Source organism: Durio zibethinus, chromosome 18, assembly GCF_047325235.1.
Source record: "Durio zibethinus cultivar Kanyao isolate XHJ-2024 chromosome 18, ASM4732523v1, whole genome shotgun sequence".
NCBI lineage: Eukaryota > Viridiplantae > Streptophyta > Magnoliopsida > Malvales > Malvaceae > Durio > Durio zibethinus.
Genome location: NC_143179.1, coordinates 9,241,292 through 9,268,386, shown reverse-complemented (window position 1 = coordinate 9,268,386; position 27,095 = coordinate 9,241,292). Strand labels below are relative to the sequence as shown.

The 27,095-nt window shown below is 33.3% G+C and overlaps 5 protein-coding genes across 10 annotated transcripts; 2 read left to right on the top strand and 3 right to left on the bottom strand.

Moving 5' to 3' along the window:
* Positions 1-7,207: 7,207 nt before the first annotated feature.
* Positions 7,208-10,148, bottom strand: LOC111299341 (uncharacterized). The gene is made up of 5 exons (XM_022894481.2): positions 9,378-10,148; positions 8,450-8,486; positions 8,081-8,317; positions 7,929-7,976; positions 7,208-7,815 (listed from the first exon to the last, which is right to left on the bottom strand). Exons 1-5 carry the CDS (start codon positions 9,674-9,676, stop codon positions 7,537-7,539), a joined length of 900 nt encoding a protein of 299 aa, XP_022750216.2. The 5' UTR covers positions 9,677-10,148; the 3' UTR covers positions 7,208-7,536.
* A 3,411-nt stretch (positions 10,149-13,559) lies between these two features.
* Positions 13,560-17,720, bottom strand: LOC111299339 (uncharacterized). 6 transcript variants are annotated; one of them, XR_016329784.1, is made up of 10 exons: positions 17,443-17,720; positions 16,198-16,282; positions 15,501-15,575; positions 15,381-15,417; positions 15,178-15,261; positions 15,004-15,064; positions 14,784-14,890; positions 14,583-14,698; positions 14,145-14,284; positions 13,560-14,048 (listed from the first exon to the last, which is right to left on the bottom strand). XR_016329784.1 is itself a non-coding variant. In XM_022894475.2 (10 exons), exons 1-9 carry the CDS (start codon positions 17,513-17,515, stop codon positions 14,189-14,191), a joined length of 687 nt encoding a protein of 228 aa, XP_022750210.2. In that variant the 5' UTR covers positions 17,516-17,716; the 3' UTR covers positions 13,560-14,048; positions 14,145-14,188. The 6 variants fall into 6 exon arrangements, 5 of the variants coding, with proteins under 5 accessions (XP_022750210.2, XP_022750212.2, XP_022750214.2 ...); XM_022894475.2 differs by having other exon boundaries at positions 14,145-14,287; positions 14,583-14,648; positions 17,443-17,716; XM_022894477.2 differs by having other exon boundaries at positions 14,583-14,648; positions 17,443-17,715.
* A 196-nt stretch (positions 17,721-17,916) lies between these two features.
* LOC111299340 (large ribosomal subunit protein eL39-like) lies at positions 17,917-18,650 on the top strand. Its single transcript, XM_022894480.2, has 3 exons — positions 17,917-18,043; positions 18,219-18,322; positions 18,449-18,650. The coding sequence occupies exons 1-3, from the start codon at positions 18,041-18,043 to the stop codon at positions 18,495-18,497; spliced, it is 156 nt and encodes a 51-aa protein (XP_022750215.1). The 5' UTR covers positions 17,917-18,040; the 3' UTR covers positions 18,498-18,650.
* A 1,624-nt stretch (positions 18,651-20,274) lies between these two features.
* LOC111300902 (uncharacterized) lies at positions 20,275-22,291 on the top strand. The gene has a single exon (XM_022896483.2). It carries the CDS (start codon positions 21,316-21,318, stop codon positions 22,204-22,206), a length of 891 nt encoding a protein of 296 aa, XP_022752218.2. The 5' UTR covers positions 20,275-21,315; the 3' UTR covers positions 22,207-22,291.
* A 25-nt stretch (positions 22,292-22,316) lies between these two features.
* On the bottom strand, positions 22,317-25,927 carry LOC111299338 (uncharacterized). The gene is made up of 2 exons (XM_022894474.2): positions 23,030-25,927; positions 22,317-22,840 (listed from the first exon to the last, which is right to left on the bottom strand). The coding sequence occupies exons 1-2, from the start codon at positions 25,728-25,730 to the stop codon at positions 22,533-22,535; spliced, it is 3,009 nt and encodes a 1,002-aa protein (XP_022750209.2). The 5' UTR covers positions 25,731-25,927; the 3' UTR covers positions 22,317-22,532.
* Positions 25,928-27,095: the final 1,168 nt, after the last annotated feature.

Sequence of the window (27,095 nt, the reverse complement as noted above, 5' to 3'; positions counted from 1 at the left end):
TTTGTAGTTATGTGGAAAGGCAGCAGCTTGCTCTAACTTTGATTTATCTTAGATTTTTCAGCTTTGATTTGTCTTGGATTTGAGTTGACTCTGGAAACTAGCTTTGAAATATTGAAAGAGAGTGGGAGAAGAGGGCGTCGCGTAAGATGAGAGAGACGGGAGAAATGGGGAAAGAAAAATGGGAAAGAAGAAAATAAAATTTTATGGTTTTTTAGGTTAAGGGTAAAATGATAATTTTATAAATAAAATAATAAAAAATATATATAATAGAAAAGCTCGATAAGGCTCGTGAGCTATTTGAGCTGGGTATTAACATGCTTGAATTCAGCTTGTTCGATAAATCAAGCTCGAGCTCAGCTCGATAATTATCGAATCAAATTCGAGTTTTAATCAAATCGAACCCAAATAACTTACGAGTACTAATGTATTATTTATACCCCTAATCTTAATAAAAAAAAAGAGGTGAAAGAGAAGAACGATCATGACCTATAACTAAAAAACACAATCAAGAGACGTCAAAATTGTTTTTATTTTAAGCGTGCTCTAAACTCAAATTAGTATATTACTTGAGATGGAGTAATGAAATAAGAGAGACCAAGATGATGAAAGTGTGTGATAGAAGTTTCAATGAAAAAAATTCAAATAGTATGTATAGTAAGATTGTGTATTCTCTTCATTCTTATTTTCTTATATATTTAGTCTTTTAATTATCTTATATTTGAAATCAAGAGCCAGTGAGTTAATTGACATAGTTGATAAAATATTTGTGTGAAAAAATTCAAATGAGTAACTACTAATCACATTTAATGATTTTAAATATATATAAATCGCATTTCACATAAATTGAATGTCAAAAATTATATTTAAAGTGATTAATTTGATTGGATGTTTGTGGGACCTTAAGTAAGTCATTCTTTTTACAATAAACAGTCATTTTATTAAGAGTAAATGACATGATTATCTAAATGATCTAATGGTATAATTACATTGATCAAACTTTAATTGTTGATTAATTGATTTAGGATACTAATTTTTAAATTTTATTATAAAATTACATGAATATTTTTCCTCTACACATATTTGATCATTTAAATCTTAAATTGATTATAAATTGATAAATTTCATATAAATAATTTTTCCTTAAAAAGCAGTAGTAGTAAAATCTTTATAAATCATCGTCAATTCTGTAAGGGTGGTGATTCCCACGCAATAAAAAAGACAGTAAGAAGGGTGGGGGGAAGGTGTCCTTGGGGGAATAGGTCAGCGTGTTCCCAAACGAAAAGTACCAAAAAAAGGTACTTTTTTTTCTTTGCTCTATCACGTGTAAGACAGTGGCAGGCCTGCGTTTGACCCAGAGTCCTCCACGTTTCATCTTACCATTGGTAAACGTTTAGATGGGACCCATTTGAGATTTCAGACCCAGAATGAAATGCAGCCTTTTTTTTATAAACAGGCCTCGGTCGCAGGATATCAGAGGCGAGGACTTGCTGGGAATTTGTGGGCCCCTTTGTGGGCGCCACATTGTTTTAATCAAACTGTGCCGCACCCACTCGATTACGCTGTCGCCTTGGCCTTTGTAGGAAAAGTTTAGGAATTTTTTTATTAAAAATAATTTAATAAAAATTTAAGTTCATAAATTGATACTGTTGAAAGAAAAAATTAATAATATATAAAAATATTATTTATAATTAAAATTGATCAATATTTATTTAATAATAAAATTTTTATTAAAAATACTTATTTAAAAAATATATTAGAATTTTTTATAATTTATATAATAAATATTTTTAATTTATTAAATTAATTTTTTTTATTTTAATAAAAATTTTCGGGAATTTTACTTAATAAACTTAATGTAAACTTTTCTTCTTTGACTCTCAACCTTCTCCGTCCTTTCTCATTCTCTCATTACATGATTCACGTGCTACGTGGATGAGTAATGTATAAATCCATATATTCATACATGTATTGTAACATATACTTTAAATGTGTGTATATATATATTTATAATAATAAATGATCTTAATTCATATAAATTAACGAATTATAATTTTTAATCATAATTATTTATATGTTCTATACTTCTAATAATTAGGTTAGATAATTTCATTTTTTTCATCGATCAAGATTTAATATTCATGTGAAATAATTTAAAAAAAAATCGGATGCATTATTATGATATCAAAGAGTTTATTCTTAAAATCTCTTGAGAAAAAAAAAAAAAAAAACTCAAACAAAACTTAATGTACAAATATATATTCATATTATAAAAACTTACTTATATGTTCTATACATACATTTTTATGATTTTTTCAATGAAAAATGATGAGCGAGTTAATTAGAATTGAATATTAATGAAATATGTTCTTAGGTAATTTTTAAGGTTAATCTAACAACAATATTAAATAGGGGATCCTAATTTGATGACTTTAAGTTATATATAATCTTTTTAACATAAAGTTCATTTTTTTTTAATGATGTAACATTGAGAAAACAAATTAAAATGTAGAGTGTAATGGTTTTATTATATGGATTATAAATCTAATTCTAGATCTTGGGTTTTTTTTTTTAATTTTGCCAATCAGATCTTGGGGTTTAATATAAGTTTTTGTAAGGAAGTGAATTAATGATTTAGTTAGGGGGCCAATAAACTACTAGTGGACTATGTATCTTTCATGTGAACTTTAAATCACCTCAAGTTAATTATAAAAATAAATTTTAAAAAAAATCATAGCTTAAAAATGCTAATGAAAGATTAAAGGTCATATCCATCTAGCTATAAAGAAAAGACCCAACAAGTTGGGAAATGTATTATGTGATGAAGCAAGTTGCTTAATGATTAATTGATACTTTAATGCCATGACAAATCCTTGACAAATTTGGTTGCCATCCAGCTAAATACAGCAATGTTTTGATTGAACATTTTTTAGCCCATGTGGTCAAGTCTTTCTTTCAAAGTCACTGGCTTCATCAAACTCCTTAACCCATTCAAGGAATTTGGATTCAAATGCAACTAGTATAAATTATATATTTGGTGGTTGGGTTAGCCTCCAATTTAGGAATTGAAGGTTGCTGTTGATGTGATAATTGAAAGCATGAAGTGGGAAAAATTAAAAAAGAAAGGGACAACTTATCGGCCATGTTAATTAGATTGATATCTTCATAAAATTGACAGTTTAAATCTTATCATCTTATCGATATTTATTAAAAAGTAACAATTTAAAAAATAACATAGAGGTTAATTTATTTTATTATTGAAATTAATAATTTTAATGTTCAAAAACATAAATGACAATCAATAAATAGCTACATAATGAAATAACATTTTATTACCACATTGCTGTTTGAAAAAAATATATTATATATAACAAGATAGATTATGTTTCATTTGGAAGTCTCAAAAATTTTTTATTGTATCATGGGTGACGTTTTATAGTTGAATTTTTTAAAATTTAATCATAAAGCGATACTTACAATATGACATGATAAAAGTTCATTCATCACGATATAAAATTATTCATCATGTATCTAAATGAATCTTTACTTATTAAATAGATAAGGTTTCACACGTATATTTGATGATCGAAATGAAATAAGTTTAATATTTATGATATTTGCAAGATCATATGAAAGGAATAAATTATTTATTTGGAAACCAAAGAGTTGAGAAATCGACTTGGTTCAGCCAATAACATGATTTATGATGGGATTTAGAGAAGGGGGGGGGGGGGGGGTCTCAAACACACTTGGACTCAATTTCATTGAGCAAAGCTGGCCCAGTGCCTAGAGGAATCAAACTCCGCCTCTTTACTTTAGTCTTGCTTGCAACGAAGATGACATGAACATAATTCCAAACTGTCCAATCGAGGCTCGAGAGATTAATTAATAAAGCAAAATTGAAAAACAGGTTTTGATTTTCAATTTACTTTAAGCAAATCAACAAATAAATGCTAAAATATTAAAAGAGTTTCTAAATTTAATTATTTTATTTAAATAAATGTTTATATTTTGATTGTATCAAAATAAATACTTGTTCTTTTATTTGTATTAAATATACTTTTATTTCAAACAATCGATTGATTTATGTTAAAAATTAATTTAAATATAAAATAAATATTAAAAATTTATTTACGTAAAATAAAAATACAAAAATTATCTAAATAAATAAAATTATAAAATTAAGTGACTTTTTATTATTTTAACCATTAAAAAAGGCTAAAAATAGGACACCTTAGTGGAGTTGCACTTCATGCAAAACTGACCTGAAGCAACTATAAACCAATGTGGAATATGTGAACAAATCATCGAACACTTGAATACCCATTACTTTGTGGATGAAGAGCTCCTTTATTGGAGAAACGAAATCCACGTGGCTTTGAAATCCAAATATTAACATTTTTGAGTTCATAAAGTTGACAAGTTGGTGATCATTTCCAAACTTAGTGGATGATAGTGAGAGCTTAAACAAAGGGTTTTTTTTTTCAAAGTGGAAGTACTTCAAGTCTTAGTTATATAGTAGTATTGTGAAAGGATCCCACATGGGTTTTTTAGAAAAAGATGGAAAAACTATTGTTAAGTTTTATATTATGGTAACTAATGTGGAGGCCATTAAACAAGCAGCAATTTCACACCTAATAAATCAATAATTAATATGGATCAAATTTTCAATACCACAATTTGCTTTTTAATTAAATATCTGCATAATATTAATTTGTTGACTTTTATTACATTAATTGCTAAAATTCTTAGTGTTTTTTTTTCCAGTATTTAGTGTTTATTATTTAATTTCTTATTTATTTTTTATAAAATAGATCGTAATTTGAAAAAAAAAAAGATTATAAATATTGGGATTGAAATGAAAAATTTATAAGTATTTTAATACTTGCAATTGGAGATATAAACCTACATTTGACAATACTAAAAATGATTCAGACAAAAAAAAAATGTTATGTTTCATTCCCTTTTATCATGACTGTATTATCTTGTTTTAAATTTACAATTTAAGCTTTTTTTTTTTATTTGTATCGTATTCACTGTCTTTGAAGATTTTATGCTTTGTATTTTTTTTTTCTTTTGGTTTGCATATGTTTCCAAACAATCATGTTCCCAAGTGTAGGAAATTTTCGTACACTTTTGTGTATGCATGTGTATATATATTTTTTGATTATTTTTCTTTCTTTTCATTTGTGTGATTGTGGACATGTATTTGGCTATGGTCCACGGACGATAAAGTTTGTGATACCAATCGAAGCGATTTTCTAAAGCTTACTCATAAATTCCATCTAAATTTTCACAGTTAATGAATAAAAAAAAGAGAAAATAATAAAAATCTTCCATGATATTCTTAGCAAATTTATGAACAATAAAGCCCTAGCCCCCCACACCATAAAAGAAACAAAACATTTACTATTATTTTCTTGTGTCATTTCCCTCAAAATTTTTTTTAATAAAAACAAGTCATTCACGTTCAATTTAAAATAGTAATATAGCAAAAGATATCTCACATTAAGCCTATTTTGTTGGACCAACAATTGTAAACATTTCTTTACTAAATAAATAAATAAATAAATATTTGACTTAGTTATGAAAATTTGAAAAAAAAATTCACAAGAATATTCCTTCCCATATTATAATTAATGGTATAAAGAGGAGGCTTTGACTATAATATAAATGATATTGTAGTCTAAAGATAAGAGAAGAGATGCAGAGATGTCATTTTTAAAGATAATTAATTAGATTAAAATTCAGATTTATCTATAATGTAGGTTTTAATTTGGTTTTTTTTAATCTAAAATATGTTTTCCGTATAAGTGGGAAAGCTGGCATTACATTTATAACTCAGACGAGGGGGTCTAATAAGATGATGATGGTTGCTTATAAAAAAGAAAAAAGAATAGAAATTGAAAAACCTTGTAAAATTGTGTTTAAAATTGTTGAAATATCAGTTGCCGTGTGAATCTTTAGGACGTAGATATTGCAAATCTAGGTGACTAGCTGTCAGTTGTGGTTCTTGGAGGAACACTCAAAGGGAAAGTAAGTCCTAGTTCCATTTTTTAATGGTTTGCTTTCTAGCCGTCTCTTTCTACTTTAAATTGGCTGATTTGGTGGCCTCGTATGATTGTGGGCGACATGTTTACAATTCACAACTCAATTTGCTTTAGAAGTAGAGGCGAGAAAAAAAAAAAAAAAACTAATTTAAAACAATAGTGTTTGATTATATTTGAATTGATTTTTTTTAATATGAATTAATTTTAAATTTTAAATATAAATATTAGGTTTAGATCAAATTTTAAATAAAAATAAAAATTAAATCGAATTGAATGGTATATTTTTATTAATTTATATATTTTTTAAATTTTTAAAAAATAAAAATAATTATTTTATATTTAAATTTATTTAAATATATTAAAAATATATAAAAAGCAAAAAAAATAAAATTATTCATATCATATAAAAATTTGGGTCAAATTCAGATTCAGATTAAATTTTAAATTTTAAAAATTCATAAATTTATGTATTGTTTTTAAATTAAACCAAATTGATTTGAATAAATATAGTATAGCTCAATTCTAGGTTCCAACCATGTAATCTCCATTTTAGCCGGTTATAGGGCAATAACGATTCGATTCAAATTCAGTTTGAATTTTTTAAATATTACATAATATTATAAAATTTTAAAATTTGATCTGAATGGTAATTGAATTATACTAGTTTGATTCAATTCTATTTATATATTTTTAAATTTTTATATATTGTTTTAATATATTTAAGTAGATTTGATATAAAATTATTATTTTTATTTTATAAAAATTTAAAATATATAAAAATTAAAAAAATATATAATTCAATTTGATTCTTTTTTTTTTTTACTTTTTACTTTTTGATCCAAAATTTAATTCAAATACAATATATACATTTAATATCTAAATTTGATTTAAACCAAATAAAAAAATTGATCTGAACTAACTCGAATATTAAGATTTCAAATTAATTTTCACTTTTCTCAATTTTTTATCTTCCTCCTAGCCAGTTCTTGCGTCAAATGGCACTCAATCTTTGGGCCCCTCTTAGGTTTAATGGATGCTTGTTCCTAAGACTGTCATAAGGAGTTGGGCCGTGATTTTGAGGAATTGGGTAGAAATAGAATACAAGAATAAATGCACCTTGGGCCCTCTTGAATGGAGGTTTGGATCTTAATCCAGGGATATTTTGAGGAGTGTAAGTTCTGTATTTTCCATTTTTTTTCTTCCAAAATGTTGGTACTTCTTTATATACAACAATTTTGTAAAATTATACATGAAATTCTAGACCAAGAAGCATATATTCTCTGGGATTTTCTGATGGAACACTTCGGCCATTAGTCGAGAAAACCCTACCCATATAAATGGTTCAAAAGAGGATCTGATGGATCAAACAGGCTACATATCTATGATTCCGATCAGTTTACAATCTCAGAGAAACAGATGAAGCACATGGGTCAATGAAGCAGGCAAGCAAGTAGATCAATTCTTGGAGACAATGAAACCCAGTTCCAACTCACTCCTTTTTGGAAATAGCTACCTTTTTCTTAAATCTCAAGCATTTGTTGTTTTTAGATTCTGTAATGCTAGGGTTAGAAGTAAGTTGCTTAGCTGGTTTGGTAATGGAAATCTTCTCCATGGCATTTATGAATTTGCGTAGATGCTTAATGTACTCCGGATAAGTTTCCAGGTTGCAATGGCCGCCACCCTTGACCCATAAAGGATCATACTTTTCCTTAGAAAGTTCCCATAATCTCTTCCCATGAGACCAATCAACAATGTCATCATTCGTGCCCTGCAAGCATCGATCAGATCAACAAATATGCATCAAATAATGCCTGTGAATGAATTAAAACAACTTTAGTTCATATGCAAGTGAACATTCAGGATATAGCAAATGATACTTACATGTATAACAAGTACCGGACAGTTGACCCTACAGATTTTGTCTATATTCTGTAAATATTTGGAAAGAGTTTTAATTCATCAGTTCATAACCTAATCATTTTAAGCTTGCAGCAGAATATAGATGATTACAGCAAGTTTAAAATCAAGCTTACTTTGAAGATATCAAACCAAAATGTCATCTTGACAGGATATAAGACCCGTATGCCTGAAAGTATGGCACTATGAAGAACAACTCCTCTTAGTTTGTGTAAATTAGAAGCCAAGTGCAGAGTCGGTCCACTTCCAACAGATTGGCCATACACGATCAACTCTTCCTGCTTTATCCCATATTCCTTCTTCAAACAATTGTACGCTGCCTCTATGTCATAATATGTGTTGAGCTCAGTTGGCTATTGCAATTGCAGAAAAAGTAACATATCAGGTATAAAATTAGTCAGAGTTAATCCAGACTGTTGTAGACCCTCAAAACAAAGAGAAATACAAGAAAATACGAATGGAAACAATCTCACAGATCCTTTTACCTTCCCAGATGATGCTCCATATCCTGAATAATCATAACTGCAAAAAGAAACAATAAGATATAAATTAAATAATAGAGGAAGTTTCTTGGTCAGTATAATCACATCCCAGACACATCTGGCAGGTTCTGCCATTGGAAAACCATGTTAGCTATGATTTGGATAAGTAGCTCTTCAGCCTTTTACATACAATTCAAAAGATAACTTGACATCATGAAACATCATTAACAATAAAAAAGGCATCTGCGAATTGATGCACCAGGACAAATGAAGTTGAAGCCATTTCATGAAAGCTCTTTGAAAAAGAAGGATAAAATATGAGAGCTAAGCTGAAACCATTAAATGATACAGGCTTGTGTTCAAACACGAATAAAATTACAAATTAATCATATTTGTTTTTTACTTTTTCTTTTCAATTATTTTCAGACGCTCCAATTCCAGGGAGGAAGAAAAAAGAAAGTTATAGCCGGCTGAACTGAAATTCAAGCAATGATGGGCAGCACATTTGAAATTGGTTTTCGTAATAATTAAAGTTGACAAAAAGAATGTTCCCAAATATGCAAACACAAAAAGGAAAACAAATTAAAAAACTAAAACAAAAAAGAAGTTTCATACAAGAAATCAGACAAATCATACAGACAGAACAAAATATTACTAACAATACAAAGACAAGAAATAACAACAGAACTACCGAACTCTTAAAACATAAACTTGGAAAAAGGAAAAAAAAAAAAAAGAATCAGAAAGCAAAAAGAAAGAAGACACTAAAAACTGGTGACAAACCAATATGAAAACAATTTAAAAAAGAATAGCCCTTTTCTGAAAAAAAAAAAATTCATCATAATCAAAATCCAAGGAAATGATGAAAACCAGTCTCCCAAATCAATAATACTAAAAAGAACCAACAATAAAACAAATGAAGGAAAGGTACCTCATAATATTGACACGGAGGTGCGCTCTGAGCTCGATGAAGAGGTCATGCATCTGGCCTAAGTCAGCAGCATTGCCATGGGAATACAAGAGGGTGAACCTGGCAACAGGGTGTTTCCAAAAGGTGGCTACGATCTTATTGCCACCTTTTGTATCAAGCATATGAACATCCATGTTCTTGTCAGCTGAGATCCCTGGCAAAACCAGCTTCCCATTTTCTTCCCTGTAAACATCATACGTTGGTGGGTCTGGTGGAAAAAACGCAAACTTTGCAGCCACACTCGACGTTACATTCCCCATTACACCACCAAAGAGAACAAAAAGCCCAGTCTTTTTTCAGATATGAAACGGGTCAACACATGTAATGAACATATGGGCAGGAGCCTTTTTCTTTTTTTATTAAACGTTTGGTTTAAAGGTGCTGTTTTTGTTATGTTTCCTTGAGTTTTGCTTTGGATTTTTGGTTTTGGCAAATTTTCTGTTTGTGGGGGAATGGTTTTTGCGTTTTGGTGATTGGATTTTGTTTATTACTGGTTCTGCTGGGGATGATCAAAAGGCAAACATCCAAAAGTGAAAAATCAAAGGGAATGGAAGATAAGGGAAATTGGATCCGATCTAAACGGGTGAGCTGGAACTCTTGCTGGTGAGGAACAGAGGCCAACAAATACTGCTACCGAATAAGCTTTTTCTTCTTTTTTTTTTTTTTCCTCTCGTTGTTTATTGCTTTCGAAGAGCTTATAAGCAATGGCCGTCTTCATGATGATCTGTTTTCTATTTTTCTCCTTGTCTGATCAACAACACCTAGTTTTGGGATTTTTTGAAAATGTCCAACTTATCCTTTTTTTTTAGTTTTGTTTGATCAAACACCAAAAAAAAGTGTAATTAATTGGTGGCAAATTTTGGTTATAATAGTAAAAAATTTTTAATAAAAAAAAACCCAAGCTAAAAAAATGAAGGGTGTTTTTGACTTTTAAATCTTTAGGCTAATTGTTCGCTTCATTCAAAACAATGGGTAGTTCCTAAAATCTAGTGGCCTTAAAATAAACTCCTAAAAATTACTCAAAATTAAGATTAGATATCAAAGGAAAAACAAATTTGGAAAGATGGACGGCTTAGATTTGGTCAAAGGCAGGTGGGATCCTTTGGAAGGAAGAAAATATCAGAAAAATTGTCAGAATCAGACATTCCCTTCTTTGCCTTGTTCAGCTCAGCCCATGTTGGCTACAACTTTGACCATTTTTTTATATTAATTTTGACCATTTTTCCACAACTCTCCAAACCAATATTATTGCTCGTATGATTGTAAAAATTAAGGGAGTCGAGCTATTTATGGAGAGGGATGTTAACGGATCGGATTGAGGTAGATTATTATTTTTATTTTGAATTTGATTTGATTTTATATATAATATTTAAATTTAATTTGATTTGATTTAAATTAATAAAATATTATTTGTTAATATAAATATAAAATTAAATCAATAATTAAAAAATTATTTTATATATATTGGATTTACTTAAAATTTAATTTGACTTGATCCTATTTTTTTTTACTGTTATCTAATCCAATTTGAAACTTAATTAAAAAAAAATCGATTTTAAAAAATCTGATTGAGTTAAAATTAATCAGAAACAAATTGAACTATTATTCCTATTTATAAACACTGATTATGATAATAAAATATCATTTCAGAAATAAATTTGTATTTAGTTACAGATTTTTTTTAATATTAAGTAAATTGTGAAACAGTGGTGGTAGTTGGAGAAGCAATAATAATAGACTTGCCTTCAGAAACAATGGATGACGGGACAGTGGTCCTGGGAAGTGTGGAGGGGACCTTCCTATTATCATGCAGAACTAATGGAAATGAAAGGTTTAGAAGAGACCTAATAAATGAAAAAAACTGAATCTGAAAAAACATTCATTACATGCAATAATATTGGTTCCTGTTTCCATAATTAACACTCAAAAGATAAAGGCTTGGCGCGAAGTGGACAGAACAGCTAATTGCTGCCTATGTCTGCAACAAAAATTTCTTGTTTCAATGGCCAGGTTTGATCACCCAGAAGCCACAAGTATTAACTAATAATGTTTCTATGATTTTAAACCCTTGAAAATTTGCTCATGAGAGCCACAGTTCCATGCAGAAGCCAACATTACGCTAACTAAAATAAGAGTTGTAACGATTTTCAGCCTCAAATATTTGATTTCTATAGGGGTGAGTTCTTCTACTCTGCAGGTAAAACCTATGGTAGGCTGGCATCAAGTGAGGAGTAAGCTTCAGTCCAAAGGAAGAGACTGAGTCAAAAAGACCATAAAATGCTTGGGAGTTGGTGCATAAATAAATATAAAGAGACAAAAAAGACGAGTCTTAAAGATGACTAAAGACATAAAGATTAGTTCTGAAAAATGTTGCTATATGAAAAGACGACTGTTTAAAAGTTGTTTAACAAAAGCAGAAGAGTCCCACAGGCCACAGATCAGTTGCTAATACTATTTATTATACCCTTTATTTAAGATCATGATTGAAGATATCCAGGCAGTGGATCATCACTTTCATGTGCAAAATACCTTTTTTTATCTGCAAATATAATTGATTTCTCCATTTTGGCCTGATTAAGGATCAACTGTTTTACTATAAAAAATAAAATGGAGAACCTCCCCTCTACTACCCTTTTGACCTGTCTCTTTCGTATTTTTCACCTTTATTTGTCGGATTCTCAGCTCACCCTAGATCCAGAAGCAAGAGGTGAGGTTTCCTCGTTGGACCAAAGCCATTTGCCACATAAAACTACTGGATTCATGTAACAATACCTAAGCAATGCACTTAAAATATAAAGCATGGGTCAACCTTAGATCTGAATATTTGGCTCGAAAAGAGATTGGATGTATCGGAAAATTAGTGAAACAGTCGAAAAGTTGGAACATGATGGGCCCATTTTCTGCTTGTTTTCTTTCCTTTCATCACACTTTCTCTCAAGAATAGATTTCTTGAGGGAGCATGAGCAAAATGATATGAAGTCAACAGGACCCTGCGAAGTTAAACCAGCAAGGGGGTTTGGTGATGATTTCCATTGAAATTTATGTGATTTCTTTTTGGTTATTTACTTGGGTTTATGTTTCACTGACTGCTCAAAATCTACTGATCAGACGCAGACCCTGTTATGCAGACCCCCTTAACAGGTCTATGTTGGATTGGAGAAAACGTGTCGAAATCATTGTGGGGGTTACTCAGGAATTTGAGCTGTGGACAGAGGGAAAAGGCATGGAATTCATGGACCTCACTGGATGACACAACTTCATCCTATAAGTTATTGAGATGTCATGCATGCAGATAGCACTGCTGTGTCCGTGAAAATGCAAATGACAGGCCTACTGCATGTTAGATGTCTCTTCAATGCTGAGAAATGAAAGCACATTAATGGCGGCTCCAAAGAGGCCTGCTTTCTCGACAAAAAGAAAGGACGATGAGGAAAAGAGATCTGAATTGCAGTTAGAAATATGTTCAGTTGATGATTCTAAAATTTCAGAAACAGTTGCTCGGTGAGAGTTTAGCCTTAGCAAGAAAAAATTCATTAATAAACTTTGTTCAAGTCTCTTTTCTCCTCCAAGGACTATGGTCTTTCCACACTGCAAAATATAGATGCTTCTGTTCGTCCAACTTGATAAACCAAAAGAGGTCAAACCAACAATGACAATAAAAGACAGCTTAATTTGGTTATACCTGTGGTTGAACAACACCATAATTAGAACCAATAATTTGGGTTCAAATAGTGAAAAATGTACTTTTTTCACTTCTAAATAAAAACAATATGGCTTTTGAGGCACTTGATCCTGTCAGCTAGTATTTATCTTTATACTTGTAGCATGATTTCTAACAAAGAAAAGGAAAGGGAACATCATATCATTTCATTTTTCTTTCTTGTTTATTCAATTCCTTGACAAGACTGAATTTTTAAATATAGACTTGAAATAATCTGTCAACTAACATCAATTTTCCCTTTTTTGGTATATTCTGGCTTTTGGGGCTTTCTCAAGTGGTAAGCTGTCACTTTTCTAATTTCCCCAGAGATACCCTAATCGACTTTAAGCCTTTCAGGTAGTTGAGCACGGTGCAGTACCAATCTTCCTAGTAAACAAATAAGGATGTCTTGTCATTATCATGTCATGTTAGAATGCTAAAGATTAAAGAAGAATGGAACTTATATTTGCTAAAGATTGGAGATCCTTACAAAACATTGCACTGTAATTAACCTAATGAACAATGTTTACAGCTTATGTAATAGGCACCAGGCAGCCGGAGAAGCAGCAGGTATTGGTGATTGCTCTGGTTACAATTGCTGCAGTGATTCTCTTGATGGGGACTATCATTTGCCACTGGAGTTATCTAAAGCAGAAGCTCTTACTTATGCTTTTAAAGACGAGTAGATAATAGCATCCCAATCCAGAATGAAACTTTAGAATTATCCTTCGTTGAGTAACACAATTGTTAACGCTTAAAATAGCTTTAAGCGGGGGAAAAAAAAGAAGAAACCTTAACATTAATGAATGCAGAATGTATAAACCATCCCCGGACAACAAAATTGTAGTTTTAGCCCGAGAAAAGGTTCAGCAAAATTAGTTTAATCACTTATGAGCCATCTCCATGTTACCAGTTAGGGTTTCCACAAGGTCCTGTGAACAGATGAATTAAAATGAATTTGATCGTTCTTTTAATATTTTCAAGGGAATCAAATCTGATCAAATCTAGAGAGAGGAGAGATCATTTACCTTATGAGATCAGCAATCTGTGAGACACAAACAAGATGCCAACACTAGCTATGCTTTTCTCTCATCCATTCGACAAAATTATCGAGAATCAAGGGCCAAGCTTGGGATGCATCATAATTTTCGAGATCTGGAAAACTAATCTGCTAGAAAGGATTCAAATTTATTATAGATGCCGCAGATTGCTTGAGGGGAAAAAAAATGTAAATTAATACTTCATTAGATATCATGCATTCAGTTCTCTTCTATCAATGCAATATAAATTAGCACATGGGACAACCAGCACCAAACGAATCTAGGATGAATCTTTTTATCCTTTTACATGTAATTTCTTATTTTCTTCGTTTTGGCAGCCAACACTAAATTTTAATGTAGATGGAATGAGTTTTGGGGGAAAATAGTAATAGCAAAGTTTTACATTTTTCTTTTCAAAAGGACTACCTCTTTGCAAAAACGTAGAAAATTTATCCACTGGTCCAAATTTATTACTTTGTAATCACTCTGGACCTGCCAGAAAATCAAGTCCAAGCATCATAAGCATGCTGTGGAACACACGTCTGATAATAAACAGTGCCTCTGATCAGCATTTCTTTTGCTAAAGATGAAAAAATAACAGCCTTATAAACGAAATTGGCTACCTACCTTTAGATACTCAATTAGTAAATCAACCTGAGGATGAAATTGGGCCCCTAGAACAAGATTCAACAATTCACAAATGCTTTCAATGTCCACACTCTTTTGCTTCTCCTCTGAGGCAGTTGATCGATGTAAGCTTTTTATTAGAAAAAAAATTCCAATAAAAGCAAAGCTGGGCATGGTGAAGAAAAAAAAAAGGCTGTTTTTATTCAATTAAAGGGCAAACCTGTCAGGCAGTATCTAAATGCATAGGAATAAAAATCTTCATAATTCGATGACTTCCCCACCTTTTTTTTCAGATATGGAAAGGGAAAATCAGTATAACCACTTAATTGCTTACTTGTCAACAAGAAAATGACCTTACAATGATTGCAATAACTGTTGCAACAGATACAAATACCTCATTCTCCAGTTCAGGAAGTGCCTTTTTTAGTTTGCTAAGTGAATCAACCCCCAATGCTTTCAGGCCAGTTCGCCACTCATCCTGATTCAGTGCAAGAGAAGAAAAAAGGCAGTCATTCATCTAGTGTCAGTTCACTTTTTCTATCACATTATGGTATCCATCAAATGAAGCATGTCATATAAGACAGTCCTTCTGCTTACCTGGGTAAAATAGCCCTGCCTTTCAGCTTTTAATTTCCTGATATATGCAGAGCACATGATGTTAGAAGAAACTCAAACCAATGTATGGTTCCAGTCATATATCCAAAGAATATATCATACCATGCAAGCATCAATATCCTCACATCAGTGTAGTCCACTCCTAGATCTGAACAGAGTGCTTCAATACCATCTGGACTGCTCAAGTAAACTAAGAGTATTAGAAAAGGATATGCATGAAATCCTCTAAAGAAAATCTCTTCTTGTGCATCCAGTGGGCTTATGTTAACTTGTTTGAGGGTATATGCCCTCACATCGGATGATCAGAACTTTTTTTCAACATGCAGATGAGGAAAAAAATTTATGCTAGCTCTTTGTTTTTACTTTTTCAAGGGAACTCATTACTTTTTGACTCAATGGAAATGCAGGTAAAAATATCTTTACAACTTAAAGTTGTTCTTAGCTGAAGCACTTTTTTGTAAGTACCTTGAGAAAGAAATATAGATCTACACATAATAAGTGTTGAGACTTTATGTTCAAACAACTACTTAAGAAGGTTCATGAGCTTTTGCATCGTGTTCAAACCACAATTTAAAACAGATGACATGAAATGTAACACCTTCAAGAACCAAAAACTAAGTCTGATCATTGACCTTGAAAAATGATAATAGCATGACTTGGACTAATAGAATGAATTCATTTGGCTTTTTCTTCTTTTGTATCTAAAGGAAGCCAATCACCATGGCAATAGCTAGAGTGAAACATGATACCATATCAGTAACTCCACAAAATATAAAAAATGTAGGCGGAATATACTTACTCAATCATGCCTAATGAATTATTTGCATATGAATTGAATAAGCGATCTATTTTTTCCATCCCTTTTGTTTTAGCTTTAATTGAGACTGGAAAAAAAAAGAAAAGAAATAGCATTATCTAATTAGAATACCCAGCACTGTATGAAAAAACCCCAAAAGTTAAGTTGAATAATAACAAGCATAATTGAAAAAAAAAAAAAGAAAAAAAACTCTTCCAGCCTACTCAACCGAGGGCAACCAGCATTATCACTATTTTATCTATTTAACATTCAATTAAGATTGCTATATGATATAGAATGCTGATTCCAATAGTTTCAGTTCGCTACCAAAATTACCAACATCAAAGGATCTCAGGATGATACTTTAGTGAGACCACATAAGGCTATCAACACCACCGAGAACAAGCTGAGGGAAGAACAAAACAACTAATCTTACAACCAAAGGAAAGCGAGCCTAAGTTGGATTTGCAACATGAATGATATAACATACGAGGTCATTGTACTCTATTTAGATCTATCCTAAATATAAAAAGCAAGGTCATTTTTAATAGTTTCAACCCATATCTCCTTCACTCCATACATAACCTTCAGGTCTAATCCTAACAGAACCTTTTTTTTTCATGTAACAGTCCCCAAAACAAATCAATAGTGCAATTTTCCCTAACTTGCTATGAAGGACTAAACATGGAACATTACTTTCAACATAAATTCATTAAAGGGAATGTTACTAAATTTCAGTGGAGATGTAGAAATAAGTTGCTATTACATTCAGCCACAAAACCCAGCAACTATGACCAATAACCCAATAATCTCAAGATAATAATCAATGACACGAATTAAAGAAGAGCCCAATCAGATCTAATAGGTCGTTACTCAACTCAGATTATATACCATGAAGTATCTTTTTTTTTTTATATAAAGAAAAGGGAAAGACAAGAATTTATCGAAGATCTTTAGAAAAAAGTTACCGTACGAATTTTCAATTTAATATTTTCTCGTTTCCCGCGGTCTCCGAGAAACCAATGAGAATAAAATTAAAATAAAATCGTCATTCAAATTCGAACCAAAATAAAAACAAACTAACGCTAATGACACTAAAATTAATGGGGCTACTCCAAATCTCGCTTAAATTCTTCTATTTTCATTAATCCTTTTTCCCGCTATTTCTCGTGTACCAAACATAGAAAAAGAAAATTCTTTTCTTTTATTAAAAAAAGAAAAAGAAAATAAGAAAGGGAGAGAGGGCACCAGAACGACCGTCGGGTGATGTGACGGATGAGGAATTGGGTGGGGCCGATTTTCGCTTAGATGTGCGAGGCATTGCGTTGGAAAAGAGATTTGTAGCAGAGGAGCAACCACAGCCGCTTGATTTGCTGACCAATTGACTAAGTTGAAAAAACCCAGAACCCTAGATCCAATGAGAGAGGGAGAATTGGAGTAATATTTGAGGTTGAAGAGAGTGAGAGGAGATTTATAATATAACACACTGTTTATATAGGTGGGAGAAAGAGACTGGAAGAGAGCGTGAATGTTCCACGGAGGACGCAAGGTTCCTAAAAAGGCCGGTTTTTTCTTTGTTCATTTTTTTAATCTTTGTTTTTGTTTGTTCTTCGACGCGAGCGTAAGCGCGTGGAGGGGGTGTGTGTTAAGCCCATATGGATCACAAGCCCAACAAAATTGGGCCTGAAAACAGGGACATAAATCCACATTTCCGAATTCAAAGCCCATTAACGGCCCAATATGGGAAACCCTAAAATCCCAGCTTATGTTAAGTGCACTCTGCCTTCAAAGCTTGTAAATCAGCAGCTTCAAGACCCTAGCGCTGCATCTCCCCCAACTGCCAAAGATGGTAATCGTCCTCCTCCCCTCTTTCCATCTTCCTTACCTTAGATAACAGTTGAGCTATTCGTTTTAAGCTTGAGCTTCTGTACTTTTTTTCTTTTTTATCTCTGTTTATATGTGAAGAAAGTTGAGTTTTTAAGGGTAGCTCTCTGATGTTTTGAATGGTTTATTTCGACATGCAGCCTTCACACAAGTCCTTCAAGATTAAGAAGAAGCTGGCCAAGAAGATGAGGCAGAACAGACCCATCCCTTACTGGATCCGCATGCGCACAGACAACACCATCAGGTCAGTATATTTCTGCAATTTTTGCTTAAATATGTTTACAAGTTTTTGTTTTTTTCTTTCATTTTAAGCTATTTTCAGAGCATTAATTGATGGGTTCTTTTCAATTTTCTGTTTTTTGGGGTTCAGGTACAATGCCAAGCGTAGACACTGGCGCCGTACCAAGCTAGGGTTCTAAGCTGAGCTTTGTTTCTTTTTCTTTTTTTCCAAATTTATTTGCAGACTTTTTGATGTGGAATTAAATATTGGGAACTATTGAGGGGTTCATTCATTGGAGATTTTGATGAGATTGTTTGGCAGTACTTCAAATCATAGTTTCAACTTTGTTTTAGCCAGTGTTTGATTTTATATTCTGCTTTGTGTGCTTGTGGAATTTGGTTTTGCTTGTTGCTTTTACTTTGTTTTTATATGTTAAGCTGTTCTCACCTGGATGATCGATATGTGCTTGAGAGTGACTTTGTTTGGTTTATGTGAAGCTGAATCATTTCGTTCTTTTGAATCAATGAACGTGAAATTATTAGGTAATAGTGATACAGATTAAGCCAGTTCTTTTGAGTGACATGGCTTGATGCATTAAAATTCTAGAGAGCAGTGTTGCTTACTAAGAAAGCTTGTTTGCAAGATTGACTATCAGAGACGATATGAAGAGTAGGATTACTGTAAGATTATCATGAAGTTTGGCTGTGTATATTTCTAGACCAAGAGAGCAAAAAATACTTTGGAGGGAACTATTTGATTGACTACAGTACGTTTTTATTGATACTCGCCATTGATTCATTCATCCCCATTCTAGTAAGATCATCAATTAGCCTTCTTTCTGATATGCTATTTCCAATTCCCAATCTTCTCTTTATTTGGTTTTAAGCTTGCTATGTATAAAATTTTGTTAACTTGACAAAGAACACAGCGATCATGAGAAAAAGTTCAGCAATAACAACAGGAGTGATACTATAATGTCTACAACATTTATGTCATTGGTGATATTAATCTGTTGCTTTATTCCAGAACAAGCAGCCTCTTCGGCAGACTTGACAATTTGTGTGTTCATGCAGGCATAAAATATTAATAATTTGAGTAATTTATTTATTTGTATAGTATTTTATACAAAAGTTTATAAATTAAATTTGTGTTAAAATTAGATTAAATAATCTAAAACATGACATGAAGAAATGAAACGAATATGAAAATAAAATATGTTTAAAATTATAATAATAATTAAATATAAATTTAATAAAATAAAAAAGTTATATTTTATATTTTTAGATTATAATATGTAATTTTTATGTAAAATATAATATATATAGGAATTTTAATGTTTTATATAATATAAATATATGAATTGTTAAATCTAATTAAATTTGTGAATTAAATTTATGTTAGCATAAAAATATAAAAAAATATAGTTTTTGTTAAATTTATATATAATTTTATTAAAATTTTAAAATATATTATTTTTATAAATTTTTTATATAATTTTTATATTGTATTAATTAGTCTCATTTTGTCGCTGCCTCGTTCCGTACGACCAAAGCACATGTTGCTGACTAATGTCAGTTAACATTTCAAATAATTGAGATTTTTAAAAATGAATTAATTATACTTTTGAATTTTGGAAAAAAATATGAATTGATACTTAAAAAATTAAAATAAATAATTTGTACGTTAAAATTTTAAATTATGTAAAATTTTAATTTAAAATTTAATATTATTAACTTAATTCATTTGCATAGTATTTAATTAATATAAATTTATTATATACATGTTATTTCTTAAATAAAATATTAAATATTTTTTAAAAATTTTATATAAATATCACATGATAAATAATAATTAATCTATTTAAGGTACTTTTTACAAAAATATATATTTCTTTAATTTTTATTGAAAAATTATGAATAATATATGTTTGGTAAATATATAACTGGATAATACTTATCAAAATATTACTTATATATAAGTTGATATGATTAATAATATTATAATTTAGGTTAACACGTACAAATCGTATATTTTAATTTTTTAAGAATCAAATTATACATTTTCTAAAGATGTAATTAACTCTAAAGATGTCCTGTCTGCCGCTCCAACATTTCCCCTGAATCTTCCGCTACTTTCATCTTCACACCGGCTAAAACCTCCTCAGCCGCCGTCTCAAACCGCACCCATTATTAAAAGCCAAAAAGCTTAGGCTAGTAGAACCTATTTTGATAAAATTGATAGTAAGATTTATAGGAATGTTTTTACCAGAGGTAAGTAATCGGAGGGAGAGGAGCGAAGGAGAAAAGGTCTTCGAGGTGGAACACTAGGAATTTAGGGTTCTTGACGAGGCATTCTCTGTACGGGAACACGTTTTTCTCCTTCTCGAAGCTTCTCATGCTCTTCGAATTTAAGGACGGAGCGGCGGCTCGAGGAAGCGGGTCCGGAGGCGGCTTCCACTTCCGAGGAGGCTTCCGTGAACTGCGCCTTGTTGCTGTAGTACAACGCTTCTTCGTCCCATCCCTACTTTTTTTCTGTGATTATCTTCTTTCTCTCTATGTGAAATGAAGAAGTGATATCGTTCTCTCTAAGGCGGTTCTTTTCCCCTCTCCGTCGATTATTCAGCGGGGTTCTTTTTGGCGGGAAGGTGATGGAGTTTGTTGGAGAAATGGCCTCGCACGTGCGTCAGACACGAGTGTTTGGCGATTGGATTGCCTTAAGTGAATCTAAAGGGCATAGACGGTGGGCCGGTGTCTATACTTTTCTCAACAACAAAAGCCCAACAAAACAAAAACAACATATCAGTTATAAAATTTTAAAAGCAAAAGAACTTGTAAACAAGCCAAACCGCCGTTGCAGGGGATCGAACCCGGGTCGCCCGCGTGACAGGCGGGAATACTTACCACTATACTACAACGACTTGATGCCCAAGCTTATCAAAATATCTTTTATTTCTCTGATTCTTGATTAGTTGATTTCATTATCTGATAAAACAAAGAGAACCATAAGAATAGACCTCCATGGCAGTCCCGATAACCAACCTCGGCCCTCTATCCAGCACCGTGAAACCCACAGTCGTCTTCACCACCCCACCAAACTACGCCGCCAGACTCTCCAGCCTCCTCACTCTCAAAGGCCACATTCCTTTTTGGTGCCCCACCATCACCACTCATCCGACTCCTCAATCTCTCTCCTCCTACCTTTCCCAATACTCCCTCTCTCTCCTCTCCGCAATCGCCTTCCCTTCTCGCGCCTCTATCACCTCCTTTTCCGTCGCCGCTCTCTCTTTCCCTAAACCCCTCCTCCCCTCTCATGGACCTACGTTCATTCTCGCTGCCTTGGGCAAAGATTCAGAGTTAATCAACACCCTTTTTATTTCCCAAATTTGTTCCAATATACAACGGATTAAAGTTTTGGTCCCTCCGACCGCTACCCCCAACAGCTTAGCCTTATCGCTTGGGGAAGGATATGGTCGGAAAGTGTTATGTCCTGTTCCAAAAGTTGTCGGGCTAGATGAACCGCCAGTCGTTCCGGATTTCCTTAAGGATTTGGAGGGTGGTGGATGGGTCCCGCTTCGTGTTGACGCGTACGAGACGAGGTGGGTGGGGCCCAGTTGCGCGGAGAGAGTGGTGAGGAAAGGGGAGGAGAATGAAGGTGAAGTGGATGCGGTTGTTTTTACGAGTAGTGGAGAAGTTGAGGGGTTTTTGAAGAGTTTAAAGGAGTTTGGGTGGGATTGGGGGATGGTTAGAAGGAGGTGGCCACGGTTAGTAGTTGCGGCTCATGGGCCGGTCACGGCGGCTGGGGCGGAGAGGTTGGGTGTGGATGTTGACGTTGTGAGTTCGAATTTTGGTAGTTTTAGAGGCGTTGTTGACGCCCTTGATGTGCGTTTGAGAGCTTTGGGACAGGAATAGGGTTTGCATATTTGCGTGTAATTTTTTTTTTTAAATAAGTAGACATAAGGGGAAATGGAATTTAGAAATTGACAAATATTTTTTATTTTAATTTTTAATAACAATTTGCATTTTTATGTAGGCAATAACTATAGATATTCATTGATATAAACAAGCTGTCAACCAAATCAAAATACAAATATTGTAACTTTAAAAAAAAAAAAAGAAGAATATTTTTATCAACCAAACGTATTTACTACACTAAATATGTATATATATGTATCTGTTGAGGTCCTTCCACCGTATGGTGAATCAAATATTGCGACTCTCCTTCAAAAGTACTACTACTATTTACCTGTCGGCCTCACCCCTGACAGAACCTTCAAGGCATCTTTCATGGATGGCCGATCAACTGGCCTGCTTCTGGTGCAGAGCAGAGCGACATTAAAAACCTGTTTTATTTCCTCTTGCAGTGAATTGGTGGAACCAGCTTCATTGTCATTGTATATTTCTCTCAAAAGAACATCCCTTGGTTTGCTCTGTATGCTTGGTCCAGCATTTGTCAGCCTACCAGATGTTAATATTTCCATGATGATCTCCCCAAAGTTGTATATGTCCTTGTATAGTTCCTCTTTGATAGCATCATTGAATTGACCTGTTTCAATCATCAAATATGAAATCAAGAACTGATTCTAGAAAAAAAAAAAGAAAGTACGTTACAATTCGTTCAGACATTCTTTCAGCTTTGAATATGTTAGGACTTTAACTTAAAGTTAATTTTGTTCGTTTGAAATGGCAAAATTTTGTATAAAGGAATCCATAGAAAGTGAGTACATAATTGAACCTGTTATCAATCTGGAAGTTGTTGCTGGAACTGTTCCTTTGATCAACTGTATCAAATACTTGAACCCAAAATCAGCTAGACGGGGTTCGAAATTATCATCAAAGATTACATTACATGACTTCAAATCTCCATGAGAAATTGCAGGATTACAGTCATGGTGAAGGAAGCAAAGTCCCTTTGCAATTCCAGTTATAATTCTGTGCTTGGTTGCCCAATCTCTTCGAGTTCTCACCTTCTCAGCCAAATTTCCGTTAGGCAAGTAATCATACAGCAGATAAGCCAAATGCTTGTTGTAGCAGAAACCAAGTAATCTGATCAAATTCCTGTGCCTTGCATTTCCAATTTGTGTTATAAATTCTGATGCAAGCTTCATTCTCTTTGGCTCCCATTCTATCTTTTTGACCAAAACTGTTATTCCAGTAGGTAGTACTGCTTTGCAAACTGCAGCTGATAGCGGTGGCAATTCTTCCATGGAATCAGTAGAATTGAAACTCCTCAAAATGTCATTTGCTGTAAACTGTGGGAGTCCGATGAAAGAGTCCATTTTCCACTGGCCTTTGCTTCCTTTGCGGAGATAAATTAGCCAGACAACTGATGCTGCAATAAGTATGATTGCTCCAGCACAAAGCAACAGAACTAGCCTGAGCTTTCCACTGCCTTTGCTTCCAAAAATTGCCATTGATCCTGAACATGATTTAAGAGGTGCTCCACATAGCTCTGGATTTCCAACATATGCACTTCTACCCATTGATTGCAGCACCTTTTCTGAGGGAATGACACCGGAGATATCATTGAATGATACATTTAGAAGTACTAAGCTTGAAGACTTGCCAAACTCTGAAGGTATTGAACCGCTGAAATTATTACATGACAAATCCACAATACGTAGGGCAGGAAGGCTAGCAAGCTCCTCAGTTATTTGACCAGTTAACTGATTGCTAGCTAAATTAATCATCCCAAGTGCCTGGCAATTGGAAATACTTTTTGGGACTGCTCCTGACATACTGTTCATCTGCAGTTCAACGACAAGAATGGACTTGCATGATCTGAAAGGAGGTAGATTCCCTGAGATGTTACAAGATGATACAGAGAAATTTTGAAGAAATGGTAAAGACCATGTTTGTGCTGGGATCATTCCCCCTAGTCCTGGATTATTAGAGACATTGACATACTGAAGCTTTGAAGCTTGAGAAATATCTGAGGGAATTCCACCAGTAAACCTGTTCCTGGACAGGTCTACGTATGTGATATCAAGAAGATGGCTGAACTTCAAAGGGATTTCACCTGAGAATGAATTATCCTCAAGTCGAAGGCGAACAAGCGAAGAACAATTGGATAGAGGTGAAAGATTGCCAGTAAACTTGTTCGAAAACAGGATTAATTTAAATAGCTCACCACCTGCACAAATATCAGGTGGAATGCTGCCAATGAACCTGTTGGTTGAAACATCCAACCATCTAAGCTTTGAGTTCCTGCCCAAGTTTCGAGGAAGTGACCCACTGAAGAAATTGTTCCATATAAACAGAGTAACCAGTGATGGAAGTTCTGCTATACCTTCTGGGACAGTGCCATTCATTTCATTGTACATAAGACTGAGCAGACTTAGATTTTTCAATTCTGCAAAGCTTTCAGGAATAGGCCCGGATATTAAGTTATCGGAGAGATCCAAGTTGGTGAGAGGCAAGATTCTGCTAAACTCCCGTGGAATCAGTCCTGTGAGTTGGTTTCGGAAGAGAAATAGTGACTGAAGCTTGGTGAGATTGGAGAGCTGCCTGGGTATTGAGCCAGAGAGATTTGCACCGGCAATATCAAGATACTGAAGCTCACTCATGTTGCCCAACTGCCATGGGATGTTCCCTTCATAAGAGTTGTAGCCAATCTCCATATGTGCCACTGTTTTGAGAATACCGAGTTCCGGTGGTATGTTGCCAGTGAGGAAATTTCCTGCTAAGTGAAGAAATTCCAGGCTTTTGAAAGACCCATATGCGGATGGGATTGGTCCATTGAAGTAACTACCAGCTAAATTGAGAACCTTTAGAAATTCAAGCTCGGAAAGCTGAACAGGCAATGGCCCTGAGAAACTGTTGCTAAAAGCATCAAGAACAACCAGGTTTCGAAGACCCTTTATTCCTTCTGGGAAGTGGCCAGAAAAATTGTTTCTGCTGATATCTAAGCTTCTTAGATTGGTGAGGTTGAAGATTTCAACGGGAAGTTCTCCAGAAAATGAGTTTTGACTGATGTTGAGATCAACAAGCTCAGTGAAGACATTGAATTGCTTTCCAGGTAACTTACCGGCAAGATTCTTCATACAAAGATTTAAACCAATAACAATGGTGGAGTTCTCGTCACATTTGACACCAGACCAAGAACATGCATGTACTTTCCCTGAAGGATTTCCTCCAGGAGGCAATAACCAATCATCCAGACTATTATAATCATCAATAATTTCTGATTTTAAGCTCAATAGAGCATCTGAATAAGGATCAGCAGCTAAAACCACTGCAATTAACATGGAAGAGAAGAGGAGGTTTAAGTGTGGCCAGCGGAAAATCTCCATTGGAACTCGCAGTGAAGAAGGAAGAGAAACAAAGCATAAACACAAACAAAGAAAAAAAAAAAGGTCAGTCAAGATCATCACCAGCTGTGTTTCTGTGTTTGTGTTAGCTGAGTTTGATACATGGGAAATAGGGAAGGGAAGCATGAAAGGAGGGAATGACGGATAGTGATTAGTTGATATGAGAATATCATTGGGTTGCTTTTGGGGGCAAGATGGGGCCTTGCGGTCTTAAGTTTATTGGATGGTGTTTGCCATTACGGATAAAGCTTCCATGTCTTTGATTTTGAGCCATCCTTTTCTCACTTTTTTACTGGAGAGAATCCTATACATTATCACCAGTTACTTAATTCAATTAGTTTATGAACACTGTGGGCACCACTAAAATCATCATATTGATTGTTTAGTTATAGAAATAAGAGAAGGGTTTTGCATAGTCTTTTGTAGTTGAAGCAAAATTGCATAATCATAGGTAAAGGTGAATCATTCTTTAATAGCAAAAATCAATTAGACACTTATTGGGCAATTAACATGACAGCTGCTATGAACCATTCTTTGGACCTTTAATGATTATACTTTGTGTAAATTATTTTATCACAACCATGGGGTACATTGTAGGGGATGAAGTGGATGGTAAATGAAAATGATTTGTTTTTTATGGGGTAAGAAAAAATGGGGTAAAAGGGGGGATGAAAACCCTTTCTTTTGGTGGTTTAGGTGTGAATTCATATTCATGGGCTGATAGGGGAAATGGGGATGCAGGCAAGTAAATACACTATATTTCAGCTTGTAGCTGCAACCTGGTCAACTTGTCCCAAAGCGCAGAAAAGGGAAGAAAAAAGACAAAATGTCCTTGACATCTGCTCTTGAGGAAAATGAAAGCTGTTCTTGCCGATTTGAACCGTTACAAGAATTTGACGAAGTAAGAATGACATTCGTTACTTTAGTACTCTTTACAATCCCTTTTTCGTATTATTTCTTTTTCACCCGCATGTCTAGAATCCCCACTGGGGTTACAACTCTGTATTAGATTAATTTCAATTCGTATGGCACGCCAGTACATGTAGGGACAAGATAAAGATCTTTGATAGGATTTTCATTTTTTATCTTGTTGTTGAATTGAAACGAAGAAGGTAAAGAGTAAAGACAAGGGTTGTGATAAAAAAAAAAAGAGACTATTTCCCTTGATTTATGATGAGATTAGCCTTTTGTGTGTTTGAAGGACATTAAAAAAAAAAGAAAAAGGTGAAACCCCTCCTTGACATGTAGTGTTCCTTGGCAGTGACTGCTGTGCTTCATGGTCCACATGCGATCCAATACAGCGAACGACAGAAAAAGAATCCATCAAGGGAAGTAGCCTCGGAGGTTTTCTATGATTAAGAACCCTAAACGTGATCAATTTATACAACTCTATCTTACATCAGTAAAACGTTTTCCTAGTAGTACTTTTGAACGCACCATCTTTTTTCATCTAACTGTAGATGAACTGGTCCTTTAATCTTCATTACTTGA